We start from the raw sequence: 27,806 nt of genomic DNA on the forward strand, positions 1-27,806 counted from the left end.
AAAAATGAAACAAGCTTGTTATCAGTTGGACAAGATGGTGCAAGGAAAGAAAGTACTGGTAGCGATCAATCAGAAATTACTGATATCAGTCCTTTGCAGAAAATTCTACAGAAAGAGGTGAAATTGCGTGGAATCCTGGAGCAACGTGTAGAAAACGAGATAAAGAAGCAAAATTTAGTTAAAGAAGCAATAAAAAAGTATATAAAAGAAAAGAAATCATTCATGAGTAAAATTAAAGATGAAACAAGACGTTGTGAATTAATTCAAGAGAATTTAAGGAAATGTTCCAAGCAGAAAACAATTATGCAGATTACTTTGAGAGAAGAAATGGATTTTAATAAGAGAATAGAATTCAATCTGAACAACGAAATAAAACGACATAAAATTATAGAGAAAAACATACAATTGGAATTGGAACGTCGTGAAAATATTCAGAAAGCTATTACGATAATGCCTCAGAATCATAAGGATGCTGAAGGCGATAATTCATTATGAATCTAGAACAGTTTCGCGCAAATTGAATTAAAAAACTATTTTATTATACACAATAGTGGTTAAATAGGGAAAAGAGCTCCAAACTGAGGAAGAAATTCTCTATCTTCAGAAGAAATATAACTTAGAGTTGTAAGTTCTGGGAATTATGTTAATTATAATTGCACCGCTTGTCTTGAGACGGACGTAATATTGCCTAGCAATGAATTTTATTCTTTAGGACAGCTTCATACATTCCGGAGTTTTGCATGTCGCCTAGATGTAGTACATGGAAAGACACTATTTTTCACACCATCTGGACACAGGTGAATCTCCTTCTGAGCTTAGCTAACGTTCGTTCTATCTGCCACAAACCCCAGAGTCTCGAAAGGACGTTCGCCTGAGTTGGATTTCAGCGGACTACTGTATGCAGTGAATGCCTTCAGGATTAGAGATGAACAACGGCCGAAAAAGCAAGACTAACAGCGCCCGCAAAGCCGAAAACCCGCACGACAATGTTCTATACGTCGCGTCGTTGACGTAAAGACTGCTTGTTAATGTTTCGAGACGCCGAGATTGATCACTCCCGAAGTCCTGAACGTCAAGCAGCCTTCAATCGCCTTGTTTATACCTGACTGAACTTTGTTCTACTTTGGAAACTGTTATATATGTATAAACAATCAAGTAGTCTATTTGAAACATCATCTCTATCTTTCAGTGTATAATAACCCGTTCCCCAGTCTTTATTTAATTACTAGGCCCTTATTAAAAGACTAGGAATTTTCTTTTCATAGGTTGAGATCAAGTGTGCAATCTCAAGTAAAACGATATTAACGTTATGTTTTACGTTTCTTAGAAATGCAAATTTAGTTGAGAATTGTTTTTTTTTTCTATTCATATAACCATATGTAATATCATATAATAGAATCAGAACATTTTTATAAGTAAGATACTGTTCTGTTTTGTCTTTTTTTTTTTGTCTCATTTAAACATTTATAATGTTATTTATCCATGTTGAATCTTTCGTACACTACTTTTAACACTTGAATATAAATAATTGATTAAATGGCGATCTTACAGACAGCGAAGTTGAGATGGCGCCGAGACACAGAAGGCTCTGAGGATGGTGACAAGTAGCATCGAAATAGCTGTAAGCCGCACATGCTTACATAATTAACACGAGTAAGATCACCATTTAATCAATTATTTAATGTTATCTAATTGAATGGTGTATGTTATTCAAAGTTATGAAATCTTTCGACGTCGACCAAATGCTATTTCGAGAATGATGAGCGAGACTCGAAGCGCACGAGAAAGACAAATGCAACGAACACAGCGAGCAGAGCGGCAGTTAGTTTTGTTCATCTTTAATCAGGCTGTATAGTCATTGGCATAGGGTCCGGGACACTTTAGCAGGGGCGAATGCTAGTCATGAAAGTTAGGCTTGCTCTTTTATTCATAGGGGAAGATGGGAGGATATAATAATTTATAATTAATAAAAATAATCAGACCCACATAAATAATTCATTTTATAATTATGAAATCGTTATGAGTCATGGATCATATTCGCTTATCGGATGTAGAAGTTCGATATAATATAACAGACATAGCCAACAAAACAGTTTATTTAGTTTTTTCGACCGTGCCAACCAATGCACATTATTGTATTGAGCTGCACTGAACGAGCGCACATGTATTCTCTATAATGTCTGTCTTCTCTTGAATAGTCCTTCGGGAAAATGGATTTAATAATGATAAGGTTTCAATAACACACAATTCCGAACTCATTGCAATTAATAATACATTCAGCATGCATTCCGCTCATACAATTACATTGCACTCGCAAATCACAGCACATTCCCGCTGTCAGTACTGCTCTATGTAACGTTAAATAGTCGTTGGTGTAGCTCTCGGACCAGAGCTTCAAACAGCACATAACAGAAGCATGTGCGCCTAGGACGGACTAAGGAGGAAGGCACTTGCGCGCGCATCATATTCTCGCTATTTCTACGTCTTTCCTGTAGCTCCGAGAAACGAGCAAACGTTGCGATACTTGCGGTGTGCAACCTGCGTATGGTAATATGCCTATACAGTATTCCAAAAATCAAAATAAATTTTAATGTACGTAACGCCATTTTGAGAAATACACATGCTACGAAAATATGGGCTTACGCAGCAAGCATAGCATGCCCTGAGAAATCGCCCTGCACTTTAGCAACCAATGTACGCATAACTTTACTATAGAGTTTCTTGAACACAGTAGACAGACATACTGTGAATGTAAACAACGACGTCAATGTGACGTAATTATTACGAATTTGTTCGATGACTGTATTTATTATAAGATGGCCGTTTGATTCTTATATAGAAACAAAGATAAAATCAAATGGTTTAGGCCTATTATATTTAAGCCTCACTTACAACCATATTTTATTTCTCCTTGTGATCACCACGATAATTGACGCATTTATCGTGGCGTTGTACGAGCTTTCCAATGTCTTCACCAAATAAATTTGCCGTAAATGAATACAGTCATTTTTGGGGACCTGTGTGCATTCCCTACATCCATTGTTGCTTGTTTTCCATACTGAGTACGAATTATACATTTCATTACTAATGGCTATGAGACTGAGGACCTGCCGATCCAGAGTTGCGCTCGGGCACGAGTTCGATGCCCGCTTGGGCTGATAACCTGGTTGTTTTTTTCCGAGGTTTTCTCCAACCGAAAGGCGAATGTCAGGAAATTTATGGCGAATCCTCGGCTTCATCTCCCTATCACCAATACCATCGACGCTAAACAAACTAGTAGGTGACATAGCGTCGTTAAATAACCAGGTACAAAAAAAATGAGACTGGGGAATTATTCGTTATCCTTCTCGCAACTGTTATGAACGCCCATTAGTATGTTCGGTACTTGATATCAGATCTGTAATATCTCGTAACTGCGATCAGAAGATACTGCGCATGAAGGAAGAGAAACAAAGCACAGACTTCACAGATGGCGCTATTCTTAATTGTATTTCTCACGTTTAACCAATATTTTTAACGAAAAATACCACATATTTAATATTAGACTATATGACTTTCAAATTATTCACTTTAATAGACTGTGCATAAGTGAAAATTTTCAGAATTCTGGTTCGTCGATAATATTCGATCAGCTCTTACTTTCCAGATTTTTATTTTATTGGGTTATTTTACGACGCTGTATCAACATCTAGGTTATTTAGCGTCTGAATGATATGAAGGTGATAATGCCGGTGAAATGTCCGGAGTCCAGCACCGAAAGTTACCCAGCATTTTCTCGTATTGGGTTGAGGGAAAACTCTGGAAAAAAACCTCAACCAGGTAACTTGTCCCGACCGGGATTCGAACCCGGGCCACCTGGTTTCGCGGCCAGACGCGCTGACCGTTACTCCACTTTCCAGATATTCTTCACAAATTAATTACGTAAAACGAAATGATATAATTATTTCCAAAGGTAATATTTCAATACAGATTTAACCAAAAGATTAATTTAAAATTAGGATTAATTATATATATATTATATATATATTAATTATATATTATGAACATAACATTTATTTAGCAGCGAATTAAAAATAAAGTCGAAATTAAGTCTAAAGGTAGCCTATGAATATTTACTTTTATAACGACGCAAACATCTTTTTACAAAACAAGTTTTCCTGTTTCTCTTGTATAATTATGTTTAAATACCTACAAGCAGACCATCGCAAAATGGTACTGGACTTCGGTGAAATGAGTGTGCTACAGTGTAAATTTTTCTTAATGTCTTTACAGCTCTTGGAGTTCTTTATTATGTGAGAGAAGAATGTCAACATATTCATTCATGTAGAAATATTAGTAGCTACTATAAATTAGTATATTCTATATGTAACTTGTAAGATTGAGTGTTAAGAGAAATACAGATAATTAATCAAAAGAATAAACGTGATTAATTTAAAATTAAAATTAATTATTTATAATAACTTGACTCAAGAGTTATATGATATGAACACAACACTTGAAGAGTTCAGAACCATAGTGGGCCAAGCGCCATTTACTAAAACTGTAGAAAACAAGGATTAAAATGAAGTTATTACCATAATTCAATGGAAACATATAGCAAGTAATATGAAGTATACACATTAAAACTTAAAGATATGTCAGTCTTCATTAAACTATGATATTCACTTAACTTTAATCCTTACTTTCTCCGTTTTTAATAAATGGCGCTTGGCCCACTATGGCTCCGAACCCTTCATTTATTTAGCAGCGAATTAGAAACAGACACAAATAATTCGTCGAAATGAAGTCAAAAGGTATGAATATTTGCTTTTATATAGACACAAACATCTTTTTACAAAGCAAGTATTCTGTTTCTCTTTTGTTATTAATATGAATTAATAATAATTTGATATGAACATTTTACGTGTTGAGTACATTCGAAAATGATCTATCTGATGATCCTAAAATGTTATAAAACACATAGGCCTACAGTACTGTATGTACAAATTTACAAGTCGAAAAGCGATCGAGGTTGTTATTAAGGTTCCGATGTATGATAGAAATGCAGATGAAATTGTGTATTACTGGAGATAAACATGATGTTTCACTAAAATAACATTATATGAACATTTACAAGTCGACGAGTAACCAAGGTTCTTAATTTGAGATTATATTTAAGTTCCACAGTATGAAAGAATTGTAGCTGAAATTAAGTATTAGGGCTGAAGAAAAACAACACACTTTAGTAACATACTTTTATTGAGTTAAAGTAACAAAATTCTGAGGCATTTATGACAGTTATAACAAATTGCTACAAAGTACCTCAATTATAAAATAGGCCTATTTCAAAATGATATTTAAAAATACAAGTTATCTGTTTACATAAGACTTCGCATATTACAGAAACGACAATGTAAGTTTTATGAGGCAAATAAATAGTTAAACCACACAACCATAAAGTAGTCCTAATCACTTAAACTATACAGATTGTAAATGATAGAAGCTGCCAATAATTAATTTATAGGCTGTGTACCCCAGTCTACTGGACAGAAGAATTTACTGAAATTTCTTTTTAACTCGAATTTTCATTGTCATGTACACTAATAAACCGCCATGTTTGTAGGATGGATGGTAGCCATTGATATACGAGGCGCATCCAGAAACCAAGTTTCCCGATTTTTTCCCCTTGGAAGTAAACGTAATTAGCCGTGTCAATTGCGCATGCGTAACAGATCTATGACGTATCAATCATATGCCAGCCGGACAGGTCCCGCCTGGTGCCAGTAGCGTGGCAGCAGTGGTCCGAAATGGAAGCTCTTATTCCTTCTCCCGCCGCCTGCGAGGTTCGGTCGGTGATAAAGTTCTTTAATGCACAAAGCATTGCGCCAATTGAAATTCATCGGCAGCTCTGTCAGGTCTATGGGCCGAATATATATATATATATATATATATATATATCCCCCCTTCCTCTCCCTCCCTCCCCTCCCCCTCCCCCTCCCCACTCACTCCCTCCCTCTCCTGCACCTCAAGAAATTCCTGTCCTCCAGTGAGCGTTTTGGCAACGACGAAGAGCTGAAGACGTCTGTCACACACTGGTTCCATTCACAGGCGGCAGAGTTCTACGACAGAGGGATACAAAAGTTGATCCCACGATACAAGTGTCTCAATTCTGATGGTGGCTATGTTGAAAAATAGCTGAAACATTGCTGTACCTGTTGCCAATAAATGTTTTCCTGAAAGTGTGTGCTCTTTTTTTTTAATAGGGAAACTTACTTTCTGGATGCGCCTCGTAGTTACCGATTTCGCCTTAATTCTTAATGTTTGGATAAGGACAGCAAACTAAGTACATGAAACCGATCCCGAGGAGAGCTTTATGACAAAGCTGAACCATTACCCTCGCGACACACCTTGCCTCCTCTCCATAATCACAAAGCTCGTGAACGGATAACCCATTAACTTCGCTTAATATCTTGCAAGTGACTTACTCTCACCAACTGAAAGATTTATTGATTGATTTATTGCGCTATTTGTCAACATACCCCCTACTAGAATTGAGACATTTGTCATACCGTGGGATCAATTTCTGTATCCCTGTGTCGTATAAGTCAGCCGCCTGAGATCGGACTCAGCGTTTGACAGCCGTCTGCACCTCTCTGTTGATCCCATGATATGACAGATATCTCAATTCCGGTGGGGAATATGTTGAAAAATAGCTCAACAATAATTGCTGTGTCTGTTGCAATAAATTTTTTCAATGAAATTTTATTTTCTTTCTGTTAACGGCCCCTGGCGAACTTATTTTTTTTTACGTTTCTCATAATTGCGAAGTCATTAAATTGTCGGAATAAGTGCAAACAGAGACCGGGCGCTTCTAGTTCGCACACCTGTTCTGGAAGAACATGTTCTACAAGTCGTTGTGGATAGAATAACCCCCGTGTGTCTAGGCTTGGCTTACAAGCAAACATTCTGATAGGGGCAGATAAAAAAGTTACATTTTTTCTTTCACCATGTTAATATGAAGGTATTTGCTTATACCTTCTGTCACCCGACAATAACTGACTGTTCCTCACTCATATTTCTTTCTCCTACAATAATAAACACTTTTAACACAAAACTGTAACATAACTATGAAAGTAAACAATTGAAAATGCTACGTGACAACTTCTATGACAGGCCTGCAGAACTCGCAAGGAGGGGAACTATGACGTCAGCCTCACTCCACTTCTATAAGGGATGATCGACTTCCGCCCCGAGAATAAATGTTGATGCAGCCGAGCGTAACTAGAACGACGTGACCGCACAGGTAGAAAAGGTGGATTGGGTAAAAAAAGTGGAGGAAAGCAGTCGCTCTCAAGAGCTACAGTTCTGCAGGCCTGTTCTATGAGAACGAACTTAATATTTAAAATTATAAAGCTGATTGTTGGTATCGTGAAGACATGACATTATATTTTATAACTGTGGATTGTCGATCATTATTCATATTACACCAATAGTATTAAAGCACGATTATTAGCAGATTAAGCACCGAAATAAATTACTTTTATTTACTATTGTTAGTAAAGTGAGTCTTCTTTTCATATAGTTAAATTTCATACACATTACATTACAATTAATTAGAAAATTGCAAATAAACAAGAAATATTGCTTCAATATAACAAAAAAGGCATTTATTATTATACTCGTATTAGCAAGAAACACCTTAAAAAGGCGAAATAAAAATTTTCCCTATCACTTTGAATTACCCCAAATCACATTTATATCTATGAAAATAATGATTTACTTCTACCCAGTAAAAAGGCATTTTGCCAAACATCCGGGTTCTAGTTATAACACACATTTACAATAGCAACTTACTTCATTCCCTTCTTTGTAGAAAATTGTGATACATTTTAAATAAAAACGGTGTACTTTAAGAGTCACTAATTTTGTTGCATTGTAAAATTGTGTACATTCGTAAATTGTCACATATAAACCTGTTTAGATTGTCAATCAAACACTTCTTTCGACATGACGCGATGCTATTGATGCGAATTTGAGATAGCTAATGTTTATTTATTATAATCTAAGTTAAAACCTGTGTAAACCATATACATTATTTGTAATTAATATAAGGAAACTGTATTCACATTGACATGTATACTATAGCCTAATAAAATACAAATAAATTGAATAATTAAAGGAAGAAAATTTCATCTAAATAAAAGGACTCGGGGAAGGATGCAAGAATACTTGTAGCATTACCGCGCTGAACGGCGATACCAATGCGCTGACGTAGATATTGACTGCTTCGAGGGTCCCCAGAAAGCTGCACTAAACTTCTGCCTATGGTGGAGTTGAGAGCTTTGGCTTCACTACACCATGATTCAAACGTTTCTACCGCAAAAGGGACAAAAATAATCTTGTGTCTGTTCACTATTTAGTTCATATTGCACTTCACAGAGTTTCGAATACGGTATGCAACATATTTTCAAGAACACTCTTCAGTTTTAGTTTAACCCTTTTCTTGTTACCAACATCTGATGGTATAGAATTTAAAGTTATTTCCTAACAATAAGGTGAATATTGTGTATATAGGGTTGTTGAAGTCGGCAATTTTCTAAACGTATACTTTTCAATGAAGTGTTTAAAATATGGATTCTTACAACACACACAAGTCATAATAAAAAGTGGACTGATCCGAAATCAAATCACTGAACGATTCCAGATGTTTGTGGTGTCTTTTAGGTCACAATGCTCTTGTAAATCATGACGCTTATTAAATTTTATGTCTAACTTACACACTTTACAGCATAGCCTAATATATTTTCGTCCTTGACTGAAAAATAGTAATATCCGAAGTCTTTTACAAGCACAGGCAAAGTTACATATTTTATTGGCGGCATTTTAATACATCTTTACAGTACCTTTGTTAGGTCACCACTGAACTCCTTACGGAAGGCTTACTTTTTAAACAGAAAATAGGCGTGATGTGTCGAAACAATGTATTATAATGTAGTAAACAATACAAAACCCGCACCCTTAACTTCGAATGAACAGAGTTCCCTTCATGCGACGTCTTTCATTTTGCATACGGACCTGAAAGTACATCAGTAAAGTAAACAACAGTCGTCATCATTTGTTCCTTAAACCTGTAGCTGTCTCTAGGCAATGTTTTGGTGTCCAGACTTCGTTCCCTAGTTACGAATACCAATATTATTATGGAAAATTTTCATTTTCGGACATGTTCCTTCTTCTGTCAGAAAACACCTCCTGAAATGTATCCCCACATTTTAAGTTACAATTAATGAATACGGATTAAAACATAAAAATATCCGTAATTTGCAATGAAAAATTGTAACAAAAATTGGCAATTATTTAATTAATATATCACATCCTGAAATTATTCACAGGTGTGCAGATTTTGTCACAATGCAATAAAATAATAGTAAAATGTGAATTTTATGGCAGCGGAAATCGATCCACTCCAATTGCAATTAAGTAAATGAAGTCATCTTGGTTCTGTCTTTTCTTTAATATAAAGATAATAAATTATCATACTCTTTTGCAATTGAAAATGTGTCCTAGATTTAAGCTTTTCACTGACAAAATAATATTAAAAAGTTGTTTCAAATACTGCCCATACTCATACCATGTAGGCATACCTTTCTTTTCTTTCCAAATTTTCCATTCCTGGTTTCTGTAATTTCTCCATCAATTTCGAAACTTCTAATTGTGAACTGGATCCCAAGTCGATAAAATAATTATGTTTTCCAGAATCGTCATCTTCTTCCACATTACGTTCAGTCATCTTCGTCTGCAACATTGTGAGCTGGATCCCAAGTCGATAAAATAATTATGTTTTCCAGAATCGGCATCTTCTTCCACATTACGTTCAGTCATCTTCTTCTGCAACATTGTGAGCTGGATTCCAAGTCGATAAAATAATTATGTTTTCCAGAATCGGCATCTTCTTCCACATTACGTTCAGTCATATTCGTCTGCAGCATTGTGAACTGGACCCCAAGTCGATAAAATAATTATGTTTTCCAGAATCGACATCTTCTTCCAAAGTACGTTCAGTCATCTTCGTCTGCAACAATAATTTTCCATCGAAAATCTTTCTCAGTGAATTGCAGATTTCCATTATTCTTTTTAAATTTGTTTTCAACGGTATTTGTGACATTTATTTCAAATCGTAATCTCTGTTCTGCTGCTTTTTTAAGTTCTATTTCTTTCTTTAAATTTTCCTCTAATTTTTTACGACAAATCCTTTCATTTACTATACTCTCCTCAAGAGATTTACAAATGTGTTTTTCAGATTCCAATCTCTTTTCAAGAGAATTACGTCGTTTCTCTTCTTTAGTGAATTTAATTTCAGCCTGTTTTCGTTTCATTTTCTCGAATTTACACTTCTCAGTAAGCGTCTTATGTAATTTAGAATGTTTTTTTAACAATTTTTCTAGAACCTTACGAAGCTCTGATTCCTCCCTCAGTTGTTTTTCTAGTACCTGTTTACAGTCGCTTTTCCTATGTTCGTTTATCTCTTCATATCTTTCTTCCACTTCTTCCTGATCACAATCTGATTTTAAATTTGTATTTTCACTCTCCACCTTAGTACTGTTACAGGACAAGAACTCCAAATTTTCTGTTATATTTTCTTCTAGCAATGAATGCTGATCATTAGGTGAAGGCTCGTTCTCATTCTCACTGCCCTGTTTTTCAACATGGTCTGGTTCTTTCTTTTGTTGAATTTCCTTCATTACGTTATTTTGTTGCACCACACCACATACATTGTCATGATTTTGTTGCCGAATACTGTGTGATGAGTTTTTACTTATGTTCATTTCTTCTGACGCGTTCTGTTTGTGAACGTCTTCTTCATTCACGACTACAGATAGAGATTGAGTAAATCTCTCTACAATATTCGAGATTTCTTCTAAGAATTCAAGCTCCTCTTTCAATTGCTCTACCTTATTCTTTGTTAAAGACATGCTCGCTTTCAACCATATATCAAACTCTACCACAAAACAAACATAACAATAGGCTATTACCAAGTTCGACAAAAAATTAACACTACAATATGCAAAACGTATATTGAATTTTTTCCACTTTTGAATTGAATTCTAAAGTCTTATTTAGTTCAAAGAAGATAATCTGCTTAAAAGACACCTAATATTAAACAAACATTACGGCATTACAACGTCTCCTTCTTGTCAAGTATTGAGTGTTGATATCGAATTGATATTGCTTCTGATTGTTGAACGTTTCCTTCACGGGGTTGTCATGGCCACTGTTATGTTTCGTGGTCAAAACTTGAATCTTATCTCCATACATTGTTTCAATAACTTCTGTAAAATTATTTTGACGGAAAATTGTTATGAATGAGAAAGATTGATTGTAGTTTTTGGTTGGGGAAATTTGTATTAAGTACAGAAAATTCAAATCGCGATTGTGAAACGTCTTGGTCTTGAAGTGTTTAACGTTGACTATTTCCTCTTTTCAATTTCTTTTTATCCGAAACTTGTCTAGACCACGCAAATAGATCTGTCTTCTCGCAACTCTTACATTATTACTTATAAACTCATTGAAAGTAGTTGAAATTGTTCTCAGTTCTGACTCCGATATTTTCCGTCAAGAAAAACATTGAACAAGAACTTAATACGCTAACATTGCTTCCACTGTAGTACATTATAGTCCGCATACTAACGGCAGAGGGTCAGGTTCATTTATCGACTAGCCTGTTGTCCTGGATACCGAGTATTTATCGACGAAAAGAAAATCAATGAAATGGATAAGGTTACCTAATTTGGAGTAGTGCTGCTGTTACACGTGCTGTTCAAGTAACCAAGGTCATTTCACATCGAATTAAGATAAGCGTTCACTACATCGTATCGCACTCCTCGTACGAATCGCACGCAACGGCTATTTTAAGTGCAGTGCGTTCACTGTAACGGCTCCACCTCATCGCCTCATCGGATTCCCCTATCAGCTGTTTAAAACATGACGTCGTACGATATTGACTTTGCTGAAAACAGAGGAGTTGAAGTTAGGTCTATTAATTAGGCTACGTCTGTCAGCGAATAAAAATTTGTAATTGCTTCATGCGGCTTAATTGAAGAGGAAGAAACGAAAGAGATATTGGTTACATAATACATATAAGTGTAAGAAACGATTTGATTACTGTAATGGGAACGCCTCAAATTATATAATTCTTCGCAATTTTCTACAAGCGAAATAAGTTTTCCGTCTGCCATTTTGGCGCGACACTGAACATGACACAACATAATAGTAATTGATTTATTAAAGAAGGCCATGATCGCACGCATCGGAAAAGTTGCCCATCCGAGAAACGTGAACGGATTTGCCGCGAGGCGATGCGTCCGATACGATGTAGTGAACGCGGTTACATAACAATTACAGCAAAGATAGTCTTTTTCCGATCCGTGCGATTCGTCCGATGAGTGCGATACGATGTAGTGAACGCTTACCTTTAGGGATTATTCTTATCGGTAATACAAATGTTCATATTCTATTTTAATGAGTTAAAGAAATAACTGTGACTTCAATGCCAATATTATCAATTTTAAGATCAAATTATTGCGATCAACGTTCGTTTGCGTTACGGTACGTTTCGTTACGGTGAAGTTCGTTGAAGTTTGACATATACAAACTCCGTGTATTTGATTACGGTTAACGTTAAAATGAACGAACGCAAGACGACGCTGATACGACATTGCCAAGATATAGTTTTATCAAACGCAGATAAACGTAAGTTGAACGTCATCCAGTCACGGAACAGAAGCTCGGCGCGCGCTTAATTGATTTTCACCTATTCTTTCGTTGTAGATGCGGCCATATTGCTACTGAAATATTAAATAAAATAATATCAATTAAAAATTACATAATACGAGGAACGATTTTTGTTTGATTATGTCAGGTCACGTAGTTCTCTTTAGCGCATTGATAAAGTGAAAGGTCGTAGTGTAATAGGACCAAGGTTCATACTTGAGGTTAACTTATTATTTTTTTTTTATCTTTTTGATAATTCACTGACAGTATTTTAGATACGTTATTTTATTTTAACCCGAAATAAAGGGAATTTTAGTACATAAATAATATATCCGTAAATCGCATTAGTCCAGCTATTTAGTAGTGTGTGGTTTTATTATTATTATTATTATTATTATTATTATTATTATTAATATTATTACTTCATCATTATCGTCATTCTATATTATTCTGTTGTAATATATTTTTGTATTAAATCAAGACGTTTGAGATGGGCAGGGCACGTAGCGCGTATGGGCGAATCCAGAAATGCATATAGAGTATTAAGGCTGGTTCATAATAAACCGGGAACGGAAACAAAGCGAACGAGAACGGAAATATGATTAAAATAAATGCAATTAAATGTATGCATTCACAAATGCTCACATTTAAATACATTTATTTTAACATTATTTCCGTTCTCGTTGTCGTTTTCGTTCCCGGTTTATTGTGAACCAGCCTTTAGTTGGGTGGCCGGAGGGGAAAAGACCTTTGGGTAGGCCGAAATGTAGGAGGAAGGATAATATTAAAACTGATTTGAGGGAGGTGGGATACGATGGTGGGCTTATGACAGGGTGGTAATGAACCTCCGGGTTCCTTGAAAGCCATAAGTAAGTAAGTAACATATTTTTGTAATACTAGGATTTTATTTATGTTGTCTCAAACAAAGTTATCGTAAAATTCAATGTTTATCACAAACAGCTGATTGAACGTTCGGTAGAAGTTCAACGTACGAATGAAAGCAACGAAACGTAACGCAAACGAACGTTGATCGTAATCCCAGCCTAATATCATCGTGAATTGTGAACTCGTAAGCTAGTGGTCGTCAGCACTCGCTGAAATGGGTTATGGGTAAGAAATGCATTGTAATATGCCCCGTCGTGGAGCAGGAAGAGGGAGAGAGCATACCCGCCAGCAGCCAGGTCTCTTATCCGCAGGTAGGAGACGCTAGCCCGAGAGTGCACTGTGCTGATGACCGCTGTCGTAAGTCAACGATTTTATGAATAGGAAGTCATAGCGATGCCTCGGTGCATCCAACGCTTGAATCTGTGTACGTATTATCCTAGATCATATATGCAACAGATTGCTCAACCTTATGTTAAAATCGGCAGCACTTTGAAGAGAACCGCCAGGATCGCCACCCGTCCGCTGTAAACGAACACGAGATGGTAGTAAAGTCGCAATTAAAATGGGAGTTATGACGTTACTCCTTATGTAATAACTAGATGGCGGCATAGTAAACCTGACAAAAGTTGTTACCGTCAAAGCCTATAAGGCCGAGCAATCTGGGTATATATGGTCTAGGGTATTGTGTATTGCACTATAACTGAAGTGACAGATAGCATTCATGACCCCAAGTTTCAGGGTTGTACGACCTACATATGTTTCTTTGGGGCAACGTCTTCAAATCAAACCATTAAAATACTCGTTTGCAATCTGAGTCTTGTCCTGCAAACACCTGCACAGCACAGTGAGGTCTGTAAGCCTTTCGTAAATAGTTTCAACCCACTTCTTGGCGCAAGCAGCTGCGCATGGAGTATAAAACAATTAAATTTCGTCCATCAATAGTGGGAAAACCTAAACATGTTATATAATGTTTAAAAACTAGAAGAATCAGGATATAATTAGAAACAAAAAAGAAACAAAATTTTAATTTTTGAAGAAAAATTGCCATTCTGGCAGTGGCGTAGCGTCAATGTAAGCTAAAAAGCTTAGCTTCCCCAGTTAATAATAATTTCATACTAAACCTGCAGTTTATGGACAAAATTATTTATCAATTTTAATAGAATTTATATTTACGCGTTAAATATTGTGATGCGGCAGCTCAGGATGATTTGTGATGCAGCAGTAAACAAGAAGCCTGCACACACCAGCTTTCAAGCAAACCGGTTTCTTCTGTGTAATCCACCCCGCAGATTTTCCACCCCTTTCTAACTAAACTACCCTAGTCGCAAGGCTCGAAAAGAAGCTAGCTTTAACATTGAAAATAAGTAGTTTCCGAGTTATCCCTTTTCGTCAGTTATGTTCAGTTGAAGTGTTAGTGTGCATTGTGGCTGATATAATAAATAATGAGCGAAATAACAGTTCCTGACACTAATTTACTTGAATTTTTTTAGGACAATTGTATTATCAAGACTGACTTACGAACAAAAGTGTAATTTAAAAAAACAAATGACTGACTCCCTTGCTGTCAATGAAGGACACAACCAAAAGACAGACGCATACTTACGTAATGATACTAATATTGTGATTTCCCTAAGTATGACAGGGAGTGAGCTAATGTTATAGGTATACGTGTCTATTTGTTAAGAGATATGTGTAAACCGTGAAATCATATTTTATTACGTCTCATTTGAGGTCATGCCTTATTGGTGTTACTTACGATGTTCCAACCAATCTTCGACTGCTGACTTGAAATTGACTACTATTTATTTTAAGACTGTATTCTTGTAATACGTTTTCTCATATTGCATGAAAGACAACTTGAGTTAGCTTCCCCTGCTCAAAATTTCATGCTACGCCACTGCATTCTGGGGGTCGATGCATAACTTAAAGGATAAAAAATATAGTCATGTTAGCCATTATCCACTTTCCATATACACAATTCCTTCAAATTTGAACTAGCTGTAGGCCTATATCTTGTACTGGAGGAGTAAGTCTATTGCTTACATTGCATTTCGCGATAATTTAGAAGTTTCAAGTCAAGGAACAATGTAAACTATCAATATACAACAGATACAATCACTCGATAAATACATTACGCACGCACACACACACATTACATACATACCGGTAGACGGTTAGCGCTCGGGTTCGATTCCTGTTCGGGGCAAGTTACCTGGTTGAGGTTTTTTCCGGGGTTTTCCCTCAACCCAATATGAGCAAATGCTAGGTAATTTTCGGTGCTGGACCCCAGACCCATTTCGCCGGCATTATCACCTTCATCTCATTCAGACGCTAAATAACCTAAGATGTTGATAAAGCGTCGTAAAATAACCTACTAAAAAACATACCGGTAGGCTACATACACACATACATACCGGTGCAGACACACATAGGCCTATATAATATATTTAATATATTAAGTATAATATATTATATATTATATAAATATTATATAATATATATATATATATATAATATACATAATGTATTTTACACATGAAGATGTAAAATGTGCTACAAGACAATTACGTCCCAAAAAATCTGCAGGACCAGACTGTATACCACCTTATGTATTTAAAGCTTGTGCAGATAATTTAGTATCACCACTAACTAGTATATTCAATCTCATTATAAAATACAGCTGTTTCCCTAAAGCATGGAAATGTACAAAAATTACTCCAATATTCAAGTCTGGTAAAATTAACGAAATTCAAAATTATAGACCTATTGCAGTTTTATCGACACCAGCTAAAATATTTGAATCATTAATATATAAACAAATTTATACTTACGTAGCACAATCAATTTCACATGATCAACATGGGTTTATGATTGGAAGATCAACTGTTACAAATTTACTACATTTCACTCAATTTGTTTCCTCCCAACTAGATAATAAATTACAAGTTGATGTTATTTATACAGATTTTCAGAAAGCATTTGATAAGGTTGACCATTATATTCTTTTATTGAAATTGAAACAATATGGATTTTCCTTCTCATTGCTATCGTTAATTAAATCATACTTGAAAGGAAGAGTACAAGTTGTGAACTTTCATGGACATACTTCTAAGCCTTTTACGGTAAATTCTGGTGTGCCTCAAGGTTCCAATCTTGGTCCATTATTGTTTTTATTGTTTGTTAATGATATTGTGAATTGTGTACAACATTCTAAAATTTTATTACAGTATTTGCGGATGATATTAAATTGTATAAAGAAATCAAAACTATATCAGATTGTAAGCTACTTCAAACAGATATTACAAACTTACATATATGGAGTATTAATAATAAATTGTTATTTAATATAAATAAGTGTATACATATGACCTTTTCTAGATTGAAAAATACAATTAAATTGTCATATAAAATAGAGGCAAAAGTTTTACCAGCAAAAAATGAACATAAAGATTTAGGTATATTATTTAGCAGCAATTTTACATTTTATAGTCATATTAATAATATTATAAATTTGTCCTATAAAAATGAAAACTATAATAATTTTGTATAATTCCATTGTTCGATCTAAATTAGAATATGCTGCTGTTATCTGGAACCCAGTTACTAACAGATATATTCTGTTACTAGAAAAAATTCAAAATAAATTTCTAAAATGGTTATATTACAGACTTTATAATGATTATCCTACCTATGAGAGTTATGCTACAATGCTTCAACATTTCCATTTTACTAGTTTGCAAATTCGACGAAATTGTCAATCTTTAAACTTTCTTTATAAAATTATTAACAATAAGTTGGACTGTGTTGGTTTATTTTATTATATAACATTATATGCACCTAAGCTTAAAACGAAATTTCAAAATTTGTTTTACATACCATGGACAAATACTGAATCCCACAAAAATTCCCCAGTTTTCCAAATGTTACAGTTATACAATAAATTACATCCTCATCCGAATGTTGATATTTTCAATATGAATTTCTCTAGATACAGAATTATTTGTTATCCTATTTTACAGAATATTGTTGTTAGTTAATTTGAAGCTACTTTCACACCTTATTTCAATTTCTCTTTTTTTCTCTCCCTTTTTTCTATTATGTTTCAGTTCTTAATAAGTGTATGTTTCCTTTTCCTTGTTTATGTTTTATCAATTAATTTGTTAGTCCTGAACATTGTAATTGAGCTTTGCCTGTTATGTTCATCAACAAATGAATGAATGAATAAATAAATAAATAAATAAATGAATAAATAAATGAATAAATAAATAAATGAATAAATGAATAAATGAATGAATGAATAAATACATAAATAAATAAATAAATAAATAAATAAATAAATAAATAAATAAATAAATAAATGAATAAATACATAAATAAATAAATACATAAATAAATAAATAAATAAATAAATAAATAAATAAATAAATAAATAAATAAATAAATAAATAAATAAATAAATAAATATTATTAGTCGGTTCAATTGATGTCCGGCTGAAATAAATATGATTACAAGTATATGGATTTTACGTGTAAAATTTATTTTCATATAAACACGCTGATTACATTAAGCACAGATGAGGAGGCGAGACTTGGCATATGAGCTGTGCGAGAGAGAAAAGAATGAGCTATGATAAAGAGAATTTGTTTCAGGATGGTTGATATTATACGAATGTACCGGTACGGAAGTTCATCTCAGACTAAAGCATATCTTCCCCTTCAATATCCATTGGTAATATAGCCACGACACATGAGAAGGTCACAGGACAGATCTTGCCTCCTCTGCTATATCTACAAACAGCAATTTGATGTCTTAATCTACATATCCGATAAACACTGCCAGTTTACAACAAGGCATCAAAAAGTTATTATTTGAAATATTTTCAATTAGAATAGTTCAATTCAAATGTCATTTTCACAATCGTGAATCAAGCAGGTATTATCTTGGGATATTCTGCGCCTAAAAAACGCAAAACCTTCCGTCCTGTAGCGTCTCCAAAGGAAGGTGCCGACAAGCACGACGATGACAATAGCCAGAATAGTAAAGATCACTGTCGTCACGTTCCTTGAAGTCGGAGGTGATTGTTTAGATTTCATTTTCCAAGCAGGTATCGGCTTTGTTTTTACGGTTGTAGTAGTGGTTGTAGGAGTTGTCGAAGTGGTAAAACACGCTAGTGTATCCACTACATCCCAAGAAGACTTGGCAATGTCATCACATAAAACCAATCCAGTGTCTACTTCCCATCTAAGACACCACGACCTCAAAATCTTCAACTTGCAGTTGCACTGAACTGGATTCCCAGTTATTCTCAGCCGACTCAAACGTTCGAGATTCGCAAACAGTCTTACGTCAAGAGTTGTGAACTGGTTGTTTGTTAAGTCTAATTCTTTCAATTGTGTAAGGGACGAAAATATACTCCACGAAGATGTGATAACATTTGGCGAAAGTCCAAATTTGCTTTCATCCAGTTTCATCAGTCTGTTGTTACTTAACGAGAGTCTTACGAGGCCTGATAGGTTCTGGAACGCCTGCACAGGCAAGTAACTTATATTGCAGAAGTCCAAACTAAAATATCTCAAGCTGGGTGCATGCAAGATCGGCTCGTCATTAACAAATTTCAGTTTATTATACTTAATGCGAAAGTCAATAATGTTTGGATTTTTAATGAACATATGAGGATCGATATCAGATATACGATTTCTGCTGAGATCTAGGAACTTAAGGTGGGTGTTACTGGCGAAAGACTGAGGCTGAATGAATTTTATGGCATTCCTACTGATGTCAAAAGACTGAAGTTTCGTGGCGAACTTTAGTGTTTCAGGATGGAAGGATGTTATAACATTATTACTGACATTAAATTCTCTCAGTTCCAAATTAGTCAGAAAGGTATTACGTAGGATGTACGTCAGCCTATTGAAGCTTGCATCAATATGCCTGAGAAAACTGTTGTATTTAAACAATTCAGAATCAATTGATGCAATGTAGTTGCCTTTTATAACTACATATTCGAGGTTTGGGTTATTTTGGAATATTGTATGAGTAAGAGAAATTATTCTATTGTGACTGACGTCCAAAAATCTTAGCTCAAGATTGCTGGTGAAAGTATTGGAGTGCAGATAGCCTATGTCATTACTTCCCAGATCCAGATATCTGAGCTTAGTCGCGACTTTCAGTACTTCAAAATGAAATGCAACTATCTTATTTCCATTAAGATTCAAATATTGAAGGTATGGATTGTTTCTGAACGTTTTACGATCGATTCCAGTGATGTAGTTGTTACTTAAATCAATATGAACTATGTTCATGTTATCTTTAAAAGTGTCCACGTGGATTAGAGATAAATTATTACTACTCAAGTCAACATGTACTAACTCCGTTTTGTTCCAGAATATCTCCGGATATAGGACAGGTATACAGTTCTTGCTGAAGTCGAAATGTCTCAGGATAAGAGTACTATTTACAAGGTCGTCTGGGAGAGTCGACAGACTGTTAAAACTGAACTCCAAGATCCACAGTCTAGGATTGTTTTTGAATATGGAATTATTCAAAGACGTGATTCGGTTCTTGGTGAGATACAAGTTAGACAGTGCGAAGTTTACCTTGAAGGTGTCCGGATGCAGTGTCTCTATCATGTTGTTCTTAAGATACAGCGTTGACAGAAGAGCACTGTACGAGAACACATTTGGATCTATAGAGGTCAGTTTATTGTTTGACAGCGAGATCGACCGTAGCTTAAGAAGACCTCTGAAAGCGTCCTTCTCGATTACTGCGAGACCATTATTATTGAGAATTAGCATCTCCAGACCAGTAGCTCCAGCGTCGTTCAAGGCGTTATTTCGTAAGATATTAATGTTGTTGTACGATGCGTTAAGACCAATGTCTTTATTGGTCATTCCCGATGGGATATCTTGAAGAAACGCACCCGAACAGTCCGGTCCGTTCACGATCCTGTAGCTTGCCACGTCGAAAACTCCGCCGTTGCATCGACAGGATATTGGACAGGAAGAAGTCGAGGAGGCACACACGAGAAGGAGGATGGCAGTGCCAGCGAGAAGTTTTCTCTTGCTGAACAGCATGTTGCCTGCAATTTAGAAATAAATAATTATGTCCAAATCATTAATCCAAAGGTCCTTTTTTGGAGTAGGCCTATTTCAATTTCTGAAAATTTGTATAAAAGGCACGAAATTTCGAAAGTTGTATCTATACTTGTTTTTTTGAAAGATGGGACATGACAGTTAAGCGGCCGAGCTTGGAACTACAGTGCCATGTTGCCAATATGGACTACCACGCTGCCAGCTGATGGTAGCTAGCAATTGTCGTTAAGATGACTGACGTTAAAACATTCATTGACAATTGACGCGAAGGTAAGAAAACGATACAAAAATCGACAGAGAATCAAAGACGAAACGTGCCAATGCTAACATTGTGTGCACAATAAATGTTGCCAAGAGAGCTATTAAGCACTCGCCATACGGAAACTGTAAGTTTGGCAACTCAACCGTTGTTACCATAGTAACAGGCCTACCACGCTATGTGACATTCAGTTGTTTTTCCGATCGCAACGCTCCTGTCATATCCCATCTTTCAAAAAAACAAGTATACCTACATCAAGCAAGGAGGAAGCTATACTGTTTTCGCTGTAAGAAAAATCCTAATGTAAACATAAGCACGTTGCTGTCATACCCGTGATTGGCTTCCAGTCGAAACACTCACATGACGCAGGAAAATATAGTCCGTATTTGGAAACCACAATCTTGTATTATTTGAAAAGAAAACATTGAATCCTAGTTGTTAAATACGATGAAACATTTAACTTCACTCATATGTAAAACGCTATGTAAAAGAAAAGCTACTTTTATATTTTGTTATGTACTATGAACGCGGATGAATAGCCTACCAACAGTAATACCGAGGTAGTCTGTTCTTGTAACAAGCTGGCGTCACTTGAGCTCGTAGTTGTTCACGTAAGCACGTGGTACTGAAGTATGGCTTTTGCATCCTCAACTGTCCGTTGTGAAGACATAAGACTTAAAAATAATTTAATTACAGTAATTATAAAATAAATGTTTCCTAAGCAAACGAATGCTTAGTAGTGGGGTTAGACCTACTTGACGAGTAACGGGATGAAACAGAATGTACAACAGTAGGCGGGAACACGTACTGAGAATCTATGGCGCCAAACAGCGGCCAATGAAGCCTCACTTCAGTCACGTGTTATTGTTTACATTAGGATTTTTCTTACGGCGAAAAGATTATACAGAAGCGTTCATCGAAATCGATTTCAATTATCATCGTCTTAGGAGGACTTGGTTAGGAAACAAATGCATACCAATATAAAGAATGCATTGTAACTCTACTACTGTTGCGTAATCATGATAGAATTCAGTTTGTTTCTCTAGGCTTCGAATAAACTATCTATTGACAATAAATTTTAGAGAATATATTATGACATCTTGTATGTCTGAGGTAACGTGTGAATGTGTCGTAAAATGTAGAAGCAGATCTTTCTATAAATCAGATAATAAATGCTGACCAGCCTTGGACCAGCGAGGTGTGGGGACTATATATATAAAAAATTCAAATTCAAATTTATTTGTTTACATTGTGTAAATAGAAATTAACGTTGTGTAAATAATATAAAAAATACAAATAAATACAAAGTAAAAATAAAATAAAATAATACAAAGTGTAAAAGAGGAGGACATAATATTACTTCTGAGAAAAATGCTTTTAAAAGTTCATGACAATTTGAATCCTCAAAATATAAATTTTAGTACGTTATTTCCCTTCATGTGTATTTCATTTCCCGATTCTAAGTTTGTACACATACATTATGTACATTGTAGTATATACGTTTTTTCCCCATAAATAATATTGTTGACTTATATCCAGTTGTGTACCATTCCAAAACATCGCCCTATGTGTTCTATTTGTTACTACGGCTTGCCAATGAATGGAAGGTTCACAGGTTTCGGGTAATACAAATCCTGATATGACTTCTTTCAGAAGGGAAATAAAAGTTGGGAGGTTCAAGTTTTTGTATAATTAAATTTATTATCGTATAGTGCGGAAATGGATTGATAGTTTCAAGTATCCTGAGTGGGCACAATAAGTCACCAAGAGGCTTTTCTCTCTCTCTCTCTCTCTCTCTCTTGTACGGAGGAGGAACCCGAAGACTTACACTGCAGCCTGAGGCTTATTGTGCTTACCATTCCTATTCTTGTTTGTGAATGATTGGGTAGCCGAACGGCCGCACTCTTGTACAGTAGTGGCAAAAAAAAACCGGACCAACCCTTGTAGCTGATACAAAAGAATTCTGTGCTGTGTATTGTGTCAAACTGTGGTAATTTCAATATGGATAGTGAAGTCAGAGGTATGTACTGCTATTTAATGTAAAAATACGCAGTTATCTTTGCCGAATAGAGGTAGAAATGTAATATTGATGCCAGATGAAAATAAAACCCTCAAAGTTTTTTCGTCTGTAAGTTTGAGGCACTGAAGGACTCAAAAGACGGCAAGAATCGAACAAATGCAATAAATTTCATTGTTACAATTAATTATACAGATGGATGTGTTTTGTAAAATTTGAATCTGTGACTCTATAGCTCAGTCGGCAGACTCGCTGGGCTGCTGAACCGGAGCTGCGTTCGGGCTTGGGTTGGATTACCTGGTTGGGTTTTTCAGAGGTTTTCCCCAACCAAAAGGCCAATGCCGGGTAATCTTTTGGCGAATCCTCGGATGTCACCTCATCATTGTAGAAAATTACTACATTGTAAAACTGTAAAAATTGTAGAATATTGTAAAAATTTGTAAAAATTGTAATTGTAATATTGTAAAATTTTGACTTGTTCCACATCTTAAAGCTTCATTGCTCATGTAAGATATATGGAAGATAATGAATGAATGAATGAATGAATGAATGAAATCAGCTACAAGATCGGTCCGGTTTTTTTGCTACAAGCCGCACCGTGAACTTAACCCGGTCTATTGTAAGGATGATGATGATATTTGAATTAATGATAGCGAAATGAGTCCGAGATCCAATGCCGAAAATTACCCAGCAATTCTGCTTCAATTGGTTGAGGAAAACCCTGAAAAAACCCAACCAGGTAATTTGTTCCAACCAGGATTTGAACCCGGGCCAGATCAAGAGGCTTGCTCTGAGGTTTCAGATGTAATCTAAATTTTCAAAATTATGAATGTTGAACAATACCTTCGATCCTTTGGAAAAGATTCTAATATTAATATAAAATCTATAATAGGTTTCTTTATGTTCCTTTTTCGGCTTAAAATCTTACTTTCTTGAAATTCTTACAAGAATGTATGAAATTAAATGTTCATTAACGTACTGTATAAGAGCAGTTATTATTATACAGAGACATCACTTTATTTTTACTTGCATTTTTATTGTACATGCGTTTCTGAATGTACTACTTGACTCCCACCCCTTGCAGTAATATTCTTGCTCCTATCAGCCACACAAACTCACGGCCGCTGTTGCATTCGAAGTCTGCTAGCAGTGAAGTAAATAGTACAGAGTATAGTGTGTTTCAGAAATATGGTTGCGTTTCCTATAGAAGAAAAAGCCTATATTATTGAAACTTATTTCCAGGACAGGTATTTATAGAGATTGATTTTATCATTTGTGTTTTTTAATATTGGTGTCGGAGGAGATTGTTGGAGATTGATTTGAACTCTTGGCGGATATTAATAGAAATTTTGGAAAATACAATTATTTTGAAATTGGAGTATTAACTCAGTATGAATATTACTTTCAAAATAATTTTATTAACATTAAAGGTTCGTTGGATTCTGGTAAAGGTGCGGTATGGCCAATAGGCAATATTTGTTAAATTGAGACTGTATTTAACACACATTCATTAAAAAAAAAAAAACTTGCAGTCCTCAAATTAACACGTACAAATTATTAGTGAAATGTTTAATTCTCCGTCTTTTGAGTTCACGAATGTAATCAGGAACACCTGGAATACCATATAATGTAGCCTACTTGAATGTATAACAAATTCAAATGAAAAAAAAGTCCGAAAAAAATTCAGAATATGAAATTCGCTATAAAACGACGCAATAATAATAATAATAATAATAATAATAATAATAATAATAATAATAATAATAATAATAATAATAATAATAATTCGCGAATGTGTTCATATTTCGCTATTAGAACTCTATTTCGCGATTTGTCGCGATTGTTTTATCCCTATATTATTAATCAGAATAACTTGATTCGTGAAGATTAGTAAAAATCTATTGTATATCTATCATGTCGTGAATTTCGCGATCTCCGTAAAAACCCCCCCCCTGCTTATTTCGCACAGGTACGGTGTGTAGCATGACTGAATAACTTTATCTGTGTGGACTGAGCAGAAATGAAGATTAGAGTTACCGAAAGTACGGTAATATACTGAATAAAGTGTCCATTATATAATGAATTCAACCGCCTGAAGAGTTGCGTTTGTGAAAAAATACTGTTACTACTATACTCTATTTTGATAAAATACCGTAAAAGTAATAAATAAACTGAAAATCGTAATATCCTATTTCCTTGTAACATAAATGTATACACTACTTTTCTCTCCTCCTATAGCTAGTAAAATGATTTGTTTACATATTGCACTAGTAACACCAAATGGAAGGGGGTAACAGTGTTTCCGAGTATAGCCAGGTTAATGTTAAAAATGTTTGTAAAAATAAAGTGATGTCCCTGATTCTATAGATTCAAATCAAATTATATGGCATAGACTGAATTAGAGGTAATATTTTATACACGTGAAAGGAAGGATAATAATTTTTATTACCAATGAATTGAGAATAAAGTATCATTATATTACAAAATACCATTAACATTTGCTTACCTTTCATGCTGAAAAACGTTCTGCTGCCTACAAACTGCGCGTCTGAACTGTTCAGTTGTACCAAGGGAGGCCCGGACAGGATGTTTGCAGCTTCTGAAGATAAACCCACGTCTACCGACTCAACAAAAATTATATTTTCCGTTACGAGCTAGTTTAGAGAACGAAAATTTGTAAACAATATGGGAGATCCTCACAGAATAAATTACAATTCTTTATTTAACACTCCCTTTAATTATAGACGTTGCTCATAGACGATGAATTGATAATAAATAAGAGCCGTAGAAAACCAAAATAGTCGTGAGAACCTCAAACTGCAGGTCTTTTACCCACTATAAAACATATTTCTCCGGTATGAGAGACTGATTCCATTTTATTTATTTATTTTTCTAATAATTGTAACATAAAATATAATATACATAGATAAAAATTTTAGCTCACCCCTGAAAGAGTAGAATTCGTGCTCAGGGGCGAATTCCTGAATTTAAATTAAGAAGTATATAATACAATTTATTTTATGTTTATTACACATATATATATATATATATATATAAATATATAAATAAGAATATATAAAGAATATATAAATTTAAAATTTACAATTTTTCATTATTTATAAAATCCATTTTTATTAGCATTCAGTTGACGTGCTACGGTTACGGAAAAAAAAAAGAAATTGAAGAAGGGAGAAATTGACTAGTTAATTGAAACATAAAAAAGAAGAAGAAAAGTACCGAAATATAAAACAGACATAAGTAAAAAAGGCTTAATTAAGAAAACGTTTCGTAAAGAGAAGGAAGAAGTCAAAAATAAATTAATAATTAGCCTATAATTAATTGAAACATGAAAAAGAAGGAAAGAAACAAAATAGAAAGAAAGAAAAGACAAAGGTAAAAAAGTCTTACTTAAAAAAAGTTTTTGCACGATCATACTCTTTTTGCATATTTACCTTCATTGTTGCATGCCATGTTACTTGAATTTAGGCCTACAACACGTTCAATGGTTACTACGGAAACGCTGGAAATAACAGTGCAGTAAACGAATTACTTACAACACAGCTGTGTTTTAAGTAATAATAACAATAATAATAGTAAACTGCCCCCCATTGAGGGTAGCCCTTACGGACTCAGTATATCCTCAAAAAAATTATTATACAGAGTGATTTATATAGAACTGACACATTTCTTTCATTAATTGTTTCAAAACGAATTGTGCTAGCGACAACTTATTATACCTAAAACGTAGAGGAATTTTGGGAGATTATTTACCTCTATAGCAAATGATGTCCGGCGTTGTCAAATCCGGAGATCTCGGTTGCCACAGGTTCCTGGAAATTATTCTGTCGTCACATAACCGGATAAATGGAACCATGCTTCATCTGTGAACCATGTGATGGACAATATGGCAGGATTTTGCACAATGAACGTTTGAAACCAACAGCAGAATGTTATGGAGTTTCGATTCCTTGTCACTAGATGCGCAGATGTTTATGTTTTATTCCTATTGTTGGCAGCTGTTTTCGACATTTTGTGTCAACGTGAAAATGCAGTACACAGTAAATCAACGACTCTTCCTTGTGAAGCAATACTGGATTACGAATTCAATTACAGCTACTCAAAGGGCATACTAGAGAGAATTTGGTGTTCGCAATCCTCCCAAAAGAAACACAATACTGGGACTGGTAAACAAATTGGAAACAACTGGATCTCTGGTGAGTGAAAAGAGCAAGCATCGTTCATCTAGGCTTCCCACGGTTGTTGTTGACGTAAGAGCACGACTGGAGCAGTCACCCAAAAAATCATTAAGACGTTTGTCGCAGGAGATAGGGTACACCTACTCAATGTGTCAGAGAGCCTAAAGCCATATAGGGTTACGGTTGTTCATCAGCTACAGGAACGAGATAAGGATAAAAGATTGATTTATTGTCGTTGGTTTCAGACGTTCATTGTGCAAAATCCTGCCATATTGTCCATCACATGGTTCAAAGATGAAGCATGGTTCCATTTATCCGGTTATGTGACGACAAAATAATTTCCAGGAACCTGTGGCCACCGAGATCTCCGGATTTGACAACGCCGGACAACATTTTCTATAGGGGTAAATAATCTCCCAAAATTCCTCTACATTTTAGGTATAATAAGTTGTCGCTAGCACAATTCGTTTTGAAACAATTAATGAAAGAAATGTGTCAGTTCTATATAAATCACTCTGTACACAATATGTAAATATAGATATTAAATTTTAAAGAAGGGAAATAAAGAAAAGGCGTGAAAAATTACAATTGCTATTAATGTGGCACCATG

General features: G+C 35.0%; 1 protein-coding gene across 5 annotated transcripts in view; it reads right to left on the minus strand.

Moving 5' to 3' along the window:
- Nucleotides 1-18,149: 18,149 nt before the first annotated feature.
- The window catches only part of LOC138696688 (insulin-like growth factor-binding protein complex acid labile subunit), a 60,656-nt gene continuing 50,999 nt past the window's right edge, over nt 18,150-27,806 (minus strand). For 2 of the 5 annotated variants that reach the window (XM_069821981.1, XM_069821983.1), the window contains 2 exons: nt 25,507-25,599; nt 18,150-20,711 (listed from right to left, as the gene is read on the minus strand). In XM_069821981.1, the coding sequence (XP_069678082.1) occupies nt 18,532-20,711; nt 25,507-25,513 (2,187 nt within the window). In that variant the 5' untranslated portion in view covers nt 25,514-25,599 and the 3' untranslated portion in view covers nt 18,150-18,531. Of the gene's footprint in view, nt 20,712-25,506; nt 25,625-26,771; nt 27,482-27,806 lie in introns of those variants that run through there. The other 3 variants (XM_069821980.1, XM_069821978.1, XM_069821979.1) reach the window with 2 other exon arrangements.

The sequence above is a fragment of the Periplaneta americana genome, chromosome 3 (assembly GCF_040183065.1).
Source record: "Periplaneta americana isolate PAMFEO1 chromosome 3, P.americana_PAMFEO1_priV1, whole genome shotgun sequence".
Lineage (NCBI taxonomy): Eukaryota > Metazoa > Arthropoda > Insecta > Blattodea > Blattidae > Periplaneta > Periplaneta americana.